Here is a 7,895-nt window from a genome sequence, read left to right as displayed (position 1 = left end):
CCCTGCCGCTGCCGGCGAGGGGGGGCTCGGGGTGCCGGGGCACCCACACCGCCGCCCAGCAACTCCCCGTGCGTTTGGTCCCCCGGGCTTTCCTGTGCCCTGGCGATTGCAGGCTGAGCCCCGGGGCCGGGGGGCCGGGGCCGGGGGTGCCCGCCCGGCGGGCGGGGATGCGCCGTGCCCGGCCGGAGCCGCGGCTGCCGCTGCGGGGCCGCCCCGGCTCGGTAGCCCAGCGCCGCAGGTTGCATCCGGACAGCACTTGACCAGCTGTTTTGTGCATTTTCTAATTTCGTGCAGAGCAGGGCAGCCGTCATAGAGGTAATCTGTAGATCCGTGGCTTTAAAGGATAAATTAGAGCATTGGATTTGATCCGTATTGCAGTGGATTAGAGCAACCTCTCCCCCCTCCCCTTCTCCTCTCCCCACCCTTTCAATTCACTCCCCCCTCCTCCAGCACCACCTTTTTTCCTCTCATGCAATACCAAAACTGACCCTGCCTGGCAGAGGGACTCTGCTAGGCGAGCAGAGCGCTGCACACATCGCCGGCACACGGCGGGAGCCGGCTCTCCCCTCCAGCCTCCGCAGCCCCTCCGGGGCATCGCTGCTGCAAGTTCCCCGGAGGCAGACGCCGGGGCCGGCGGGGAGCGGTCGCTGCTCGCGGACTGTGCCTTTGCCCCGGCCCGGCCGGGGCCGTGGGGCGGCGGCGAGAGAGGGCGGCCCCCGGAGGGCATTTCCCGGAGGCAGCGGGGCCGGGACCCGGCAGGAAATGGAAGGATGAAGTGTGCAGCCGGAGCGGTGATGTTCCTTCTCTCCTTGCTTTCCCCTGCAGGAACGTAATCCGCAATGCTAGTTCTCAGGTTGCTCAATGTTGTCGCTCCAGCCTACTTCTTGTGCATCTCCCTAGTGACCTTCGTCCTCCAGATCTTTCTCTTCATCCCCAGCATGTTCAGAGACCCCTCCACCACCCCACTTTTCTCTCCTGCTCTGCTGCATGGGGCCCTCTTCCTCTTCCTCTCAGCTAATGCCCTGGGCAACTACATCCTTGTGATCCAGAGCTCCCCCGAGGATTTGGGCAAGGGCTTAAACTTGGGCGAAGGAGCCGAAGTGGTGGCGGACTGGCTGGATGGAAGCAGGTCCCCTGGCTCAGCCTTGCCCAGCACTCACTTCTGTAGACTTTGTGCCAGAGTCACCCAGAGGCATGACCACCACTGTTTCTTCACAGGGAACTGCATCGGGAGGAGGAACATGCGAAACTTCATCATGTTCTGCCTCTACACCTCCCTGGCTTGCCTCGACTCCCTGGTGGCAGGCATGGCTTACATTTCTGCTGCACTCTCTATGTCCTTTGCGAACCCACTGGCCTTCCTCACTCTTCTGCCTCACTCCATCAGCCAGTTCTTCTCAGGTAAGGACTCCTTCCTCGGAGATGAGGAGCGTCTTCCTCCTCCAGGGCTCCTGGGGTGGGGGAGACATGAACTTCCTCGGATAGCTGTGTGTGGGGAGTGGTGGTGGGGAAATGGGCGAGAGGGACAATTGGCTATGTTCAACAAAGCTCTCTTTAGAGGCTAGAGACAGCCTTTGCAAAGGACTTTGCTTCACCTGAAATAGAGGCTGGGACCTCACTCCAGGTTACAGCCACAGCCCTATTCCTAATGCATTAGGCTCTGGAAAACGCCCCATAACCAGCTTGCCAGTGATAGAATAGGGCTATCTGTTGTGCAGGGAGCGTGTTGCAATTAGATAGAGAAGAGGGATTTCACTCATTGTACTGCAGGTGAGGGAGATCTTTTGCCTGTCCTACAGGCAGAGGTGGGGGTCTGTAGGTTTTTGTACCCTACAAGTCTGCAGGTTCCCCACACCCCAGTGGAGATATTCTCATTCTCTTCTTCCAGGTCCACTCACCTCCTCCACTGTCACCCACCTCCTGCCTCCTGGTAGCACAAACTTACTGAGGTCTTGCCATCCTTCCAGCACAGGAGAATTGGGGTTCAGGCAACAGAAACCAAGAGAGGAGTTAATGTGACATGATTAGCCACCTCTCTTGTGACCCCAGTCTGGGACACAAGTCCACGGAGAACCAGGGGAAATTCTCTGGGCCTGCTCTTTGGAAGAGTTCCATGCCAAAAGCAAATATCTCTTTCTCCTTGTCCCCATCCCTTACCCTTCCTTCTGCTTCTCCCCCTTTCCCCTCTCTCCCTGGTTTTCCATAAATCTCCACAACGCTTCCCCTTCCCCCTCCTGATTCAGCTCCCATAACTCTTCCTCCGCTCTTCCAGCCTTGCCTCTTCACCTTTCAACACACCTTCAAACTCTCTAACCTCAACCCTTTCTCCGTCCAAACCCAAGAGCTAGATAAAACCTGGTCTCAGAGAAGGGACTATGCAGACAGCCTAGACTGTTACTCTGCCCTGAAAGCGACTGCAGAAAAATGCCATTTCCCCCCCTATGCATCTCATGCCTCGCACACTTAGGTCAGCTTTTGTTAGACTGAAATAGGTATCCCATATATTTTAGCTTTGCAGATTCAGCTGATCTCAGTAAGAAGGGCCCAGAGTCTGTTTTGGCTCGTGCACTGTCACCAGAAGTGTTGATTATGATTTGAGCGTGGAGTCTCTGCTGCTGGGGATACAGGAGCCAGAGCGGCCCCAGCTTGGTTTTCAGATTCCAGGCTGGGTTTGCAGGGTTGCCATCTGAAAACAAACAAATATCTCTCTACTTGGCAAATTAGCAGATTTGTCATGGTAATCACTGAGAGACAATAAACATGAAATCCTGCCATGACATTTTTATGGAGTCATTTTTCCAAGTAGAAGAATTTTTGTAAATAATGTTGCACGAGCTTCACTAGCATTAAAAACACTGGGAATGATTTTCCCCTGTGCCTAAGCTCTGCTCAGCACAGCAGCCTGGGAGGGGGAGCAGGGATGTGGGAGGAGATTATCAAGGAATTAGTTCTCTCTCTCTGACTCTGAGGGCTCATCTGCACTGAGCTGGGCCCTGGCATATGTTTGAAGAGCCACTGAAGTGCCCCAGCTCTGGTGTCAGCAACTGCAGTGCCAAAGACAGCATGTGGGCAGTGTTTGAGTGGGACACAACGGGGCTGGGTGCAGGGCTGGGAGCTGGGAGCCAGAACACCGTTGAGAAGCAGCAGCTCCCAGCAGCTCCCACCAAACCTCTCGCTTGGCCGGGGTGAGAACTGCTGTCTCACACAGCAATAGTGGTGTCTTGGTTGCTTGGGAGGAAGGGCCTACTGGGTTTCTACCAGCACATTTAACCTCCAGTTCAGGAAAGAAAAACACAGCCTGGATAGTTACCTGGAAGGGTTGTCCACCCACTATTTTTTAGCTAACATAACTATTACTTAAGGGTTGTTGTAGGATCCAAACAGAGCATTACTATAGCAAGGAAAAAACTTTACCTTTCTTCTTCTCCAGCATGCCCTCTGCACTGGAGGAGGAGTACAGGGGGATGAAGGGTGAATCTGCTGGTCTTATGTCAACTGAGTGTTTCCTGCTTTCACGCTGGGAAGATTTTTAGTTGGCTCGTTCTGCCCAGACTGTGCTCAGGCATGGATTTCAGGATCTGACCCAGAGTCTATAATTTCAGCCTGTGATTCAGCTTTTCTGGCATAGATAATGTATGGCAATAAGCTTGAGATCACACCGGGTCAGTTAGAGCAAACGTGAATCTGAGACTAAAATGGACTGTGGTGATGAGGGACAAATGGAGAGTACTTTTGTAAACACAGGTCAGACTGGATCCACAAAAGAAATTATAGAAAATGCTTTATGCAGGTAACCCGAGGAAAAGGTTAAAAAAAATCATGTATCTGGAAAGCACGGCTCAGAAATGCTTAATATTTGCAAGGGGAAACAAGGGTAATTACTTTCTTGATGGTGAATTTCAGCGGCTCATAGAAATAAAGCTTACAGCTGCCTTGCAAAGGCTCTAAAGAAAATAGCTGTCTTTCTCCATATCCCAACTGAATATCAGCTATAGGAAAGAACAAATGTCCATCACACTCTGTTCCAGCAAAAGAGGGTCAGAGAAGCCCATATTTGTCTCTGGGCTTCCTACCTGATAGATTAAGTTATTCCGACAGAATTGGTATGAGGATTTGTCATCATCCTAAGGGTCTTGTTCTTCCCTCACTGTATTGCATGTGAAGCCCACTGAGCTGAATGGTATCTAATGAGAAGGGAAAGATGACATTGCATTTAGGAAGAAAACTGAATGACTCCTGTGCCTTTTTCAAGTGAGGACAATCTCTGAAAGCTCGAGGATGTAGTCAGTGTCCTTACAAATCATCCTCAGAGGGGCCTGCTGGCTGAGCCCAAAGCTTGACGTGATCGTCACGGGTCAGCCCCAATCTCTCACTTACAGCACTGCCGGGTGGAGAAGCCAGGATTCACAGACTGCAAAAACAGATGACACCATCTAATCCGGCCTTCTGTATAAGAGAAGCAAGAGACACTTATCCAGCCACCCTTGTATGGAACTTAAAACCTGAAGCAGCCACGTACTTGTTTCAGTCAGCACACCTCTACTCTCCATGCAATCCCTGCTCCGGCAGGATTGTTCTTGCAGGGCCTTAGAGCGACCAGAGCTTTCATCTGCCCGAGTCTGTCTGCCTCATGGTCTTCCAGAGGGATGGGAGCATGTGAGAGCTTTTTCGTTTTTAAATCTCACAGGAACCAGTGAGAGGATATGAGCTATTTATACCAGTACTGACACACATTTAATTTTCTTTGTGTGCCTGTGTGTAAATATGGGTGTTTAATAATATACCGATATACACAAAAAACATGTGTACACATTCATATACACACAGAGAGTATTATTTTAATGGGTTTAGATCTGCCTACGCACTGAAAGGTCATTCAGTGATACCTGCTATTATACTAATATTTTCCAGAAGGAGCTCTAAAATCATTGTAGAGGAAAGGGCCCACAGAATATTTTTATTTAAATTTTCATTTAAATACATTCAGCATAAATATATACTACAAAAACTGTTGAATTGGGAGCTTCAGACCTACAAAGTATTTTGAGTATCTAGCAGCAGCTTTAAAAAAGGAATTTGGATTGTATTTTGGCAAGTTTTCTGTTTCTTGCATTCATATGAAAACTGCCTTTGCCCAATGGTAGGAAAGTCATTACTGATTTATTTTTTCTTTTTTAACATATTTTTAATATATATGGAGGGGGGAGGGGGGAGAGAGAGAGTGTAAGGCTTCTGGAAGCATCTACATGCTGTAGGACCCACATCTCTTTTCAAAAGGAACCTAGAAATCCTAGATTCACTGTGATGAGCAGGTAGATCCTTAAATAAATTAACCATTCCTCAAAATGGTGCTGAAGTCTTACAGACATGTTTCACTTCTGGCTGAATGTGCCCCTGGAATCTAGATCCTCACATTAACAGCAAAGGAAGAAGTGTACAGAGACCATTATCATTTTAGTATTTCCCCAGCAGGGTCCATTGCATCAGACACTACAAAGGAAACAATTTTATGTCGTTAGAGCAACCAGCTTGTCTTGCTCCTAACTCCCCACTTGTGGCCAGAGAATACAGTCAGCTCGTTGGTTCTTGGGGCTGAGTGTTACACTGGCATGTGAGGTGCGTCTAAGCTCTTTCTTTTATTGTCCTCCCTCCCCCAACTCTTTGTCTGCAGGAGCTCTCCATAGCTCTGAGATGTTTGTCATCCTCATGCTCTACCTCTGGCTTGGGATCGGACTGGCCTGTGCTGGCTTCTGCTGCCACCAGATACTGCTGATCCTGCGTGGGCAGACGCGGTACCAGGTGCGGAAAGGGATAGTGGTAAGAGCCCGGCCCTGGAGGGAGAACCTGCAAGAGGTCTTTGGCAAGAAGTGGCTGCTAGGACTTCTCATCCCTGTGCTGAATGTGGGAAGTGAGTACCGTAGGCAGAAAGAGAAATAAAATCCCTGGGCATGTGTGTGCATCCCATGCACACACCACCTCCCCTGTTCTCTCTCACTGTCTCCTGGATCACTAAAGAGCGGGGCTACTCCATCTCTCGGAATTGCAGCCTCTGTGGGAGGAAAGAACTGGCTATCAAATGGCATAAATTTAGCATATTAACAAGGAGATCACAAACTATGTAGATGAAGAGATACTGCAGCTTAGTAGTCACATCACTGCACCTGCGTACGTGGCAACAGTCTTTGAACTAGCAGAAAAATTAGTCAGACCCTCCTGTGGCTTCCTGCCTGACTCCTCCAGCCCCCAGCCCCATTAGCTACCCTACATAGTCCCTAACGAACCGCAGCAGGAGCCTTCAGAGAGCCTGGGCTGTTGTAGTGGACTGCAAAAGCAGTGTCTGTTCCTTGGAAGGGGTTTGCAGGGTGCCTTTTTGGCTCTTATATACTTGAGTTAACTTCACAGTACTGAGAAGCCTTTAATGACAGAACTGCAATGCAATCAAGCTGCCCTAGGAGCAGGCTATGCACATGGCTAATGCGGCAGGTAACCTTTCTCTCCACAGGCTAGAAAATCAGGAAGAAAACAAAGAGAAATTCAGAATTTCTCATTTCTGTTCTTGATCTGCTCCCTATACAATGATATGTCAGGACTGTAGCTCTGCTACTTATTTTTAGCAGTCCTTTGCCCAATGACACAGTCCAGGCAAAGCTGCCCTTCTGACAGGGAGCAGCAAGCTGATAAATCATGACCAGACGGAGGCACAAGGAGAGGAAACCGCAGAGGTGAATGAAAAGGCTGTGTTTGAGAAGCTATGTGATGAGGCAGGCTATGCTTGCCTGTGAGAGAGAGAGGGAAGCGTGGACACGCAGCGAGCTTTCAGGAGGGTGCCCAGAGCCCTGCTGATGTGTCTGAGCCCTGGTGCATCACCCTCTCACAGGGGGCACCCGCACCATCAGTGCTGTGAAGAGTTCAAAATCCCTTCAAAGGAGACAGGGAGGTTTTCCAGCTGGTCAGGATGCTTCACTCTGCACTAAAGCAAACAAAGAAATGTTCACCTCGGACATCCCTGCCACACCGTATTTATAGGCTCTCCAGGGCAATTCCCTCTCGCATTGCTGCAGAGGGGTAAATTCATCCATGTTATAACTCCATTAAGGAGGTTAATGGAATTACTACAGGGATTAATCAGCCTAATGTGTCAGTTGTTTTCTAGCTGCAGCAACAGCCCATGAGATCAGTGCTGAGATCCTATGCTAATAGGTGCCTTAAGAAAGGATACCATGACATCTCTACCAGGATCATAGCACTGGATTCCCCAGCAGCTGCAACAAGGAGCCTCCGTTTTGGCAAACTGCATCAGCTTAAGCAGGAATCCATTGCTTCTCTTTAATAGGCTGGGGAGTATGCTGATAAGCTGTGAAAAATGTCATTTCTTCCTCAGAAATGCTCTCGGTGCATCCCAGGTAGGGGAATGCACCTGCTTTCATCCTTGCATTTCTCACGAGCTAGAACAGAGGCACTCATTCCTACAGGCTTTGTAACCATCCTTCACCGCTTCACACTGGTATATGCATTTGGATCAATAACAAACAAAGTCTATTGTGATAAGCAGAGCAACCATGAAAATATACTAGAAAAACCCTTAGCTGGATAATTAAAACATGTAGGATATATGTCCTTCCACACTGTGTGTGTTCGCATGAATGCACCGCTGTTTCCATGTGTAATACGCTGTATTTTCACTAAGAATGAACAATAAAAAGTGTTCTGATTTTTTACATGAGCTGGATTGTGCTTTCTGACAGTTCATTAGCTGTCTCTGTACATTTGTTACCGCATACATACGGGCACGTGTTGAAGGAAAAAGTTAGGATCGGTTTATTGGCTTTGCCAATAATTCATCATATGATATTGGACAAGTCCTTTCACCCTTCCTACTTTAATGTAATGACCAA

The 7,895-nt window shown here is 49.2% G+C and overlaps 1 protein-coding gene across 1 annotated transcript; it reads left to right on the top strand.

Moving 5' to 3' along the window:
* The first annotated feature begins 839 nt into the window (after positions 1-839).
* ZDHHC22 (zDHHC palmitoyltransferase 22) lies at positions 840-5,937 on the top strand. The gene is made up of 2 exons (XM_072865849.1): positions 840-1,401; positions 5,672-5,937. Exons 1-2 carry the CDS (start codon positions 840-842, stop codon positions 5,935-5,937), a joined length of 828 nt encoding a protein of 275 aa, XP_072721950.1.
* Positions 5,938-7,895: the final 1,958 nt, after the last annotated feature.

This window comes from Ciconia boyciana, chromosome 6 (assembly GCF_034638445.1).
Source record: "Ciconia boyciana chromosome 6, ASM3463844v1, whole genome shotgun sequence".
NCBI classification, from domain to species: Eukaryota; Metazoa; Chordata; class Aves; order Ciconiiformes; family Ciconiidae; genus Ciconia; species Ciconia boyciana.
Note: the sequence above shows the minus strand (reverse complement) of the source record. Positions and strands in the feature narration are given on the sequence as shown.

Excerpts from the sequence above, each read along its gene's own strand:
- ZDHHC22 (XM_072865849.1), top strand. The coding sequence starts at position 840 with ATGCTAGTTCTCAGGTTGCTCAATGTTGTCGCTCCAGCCTACTTCTTG. Across the intron at positions 1,402-5,671 it reads CATCAGCCAGTTCTTCTCAG|GAGCTCTCCATAGCTCTGAG; the intron begins GTAAGGACTCCT and ends CTTTGTCTGCAG.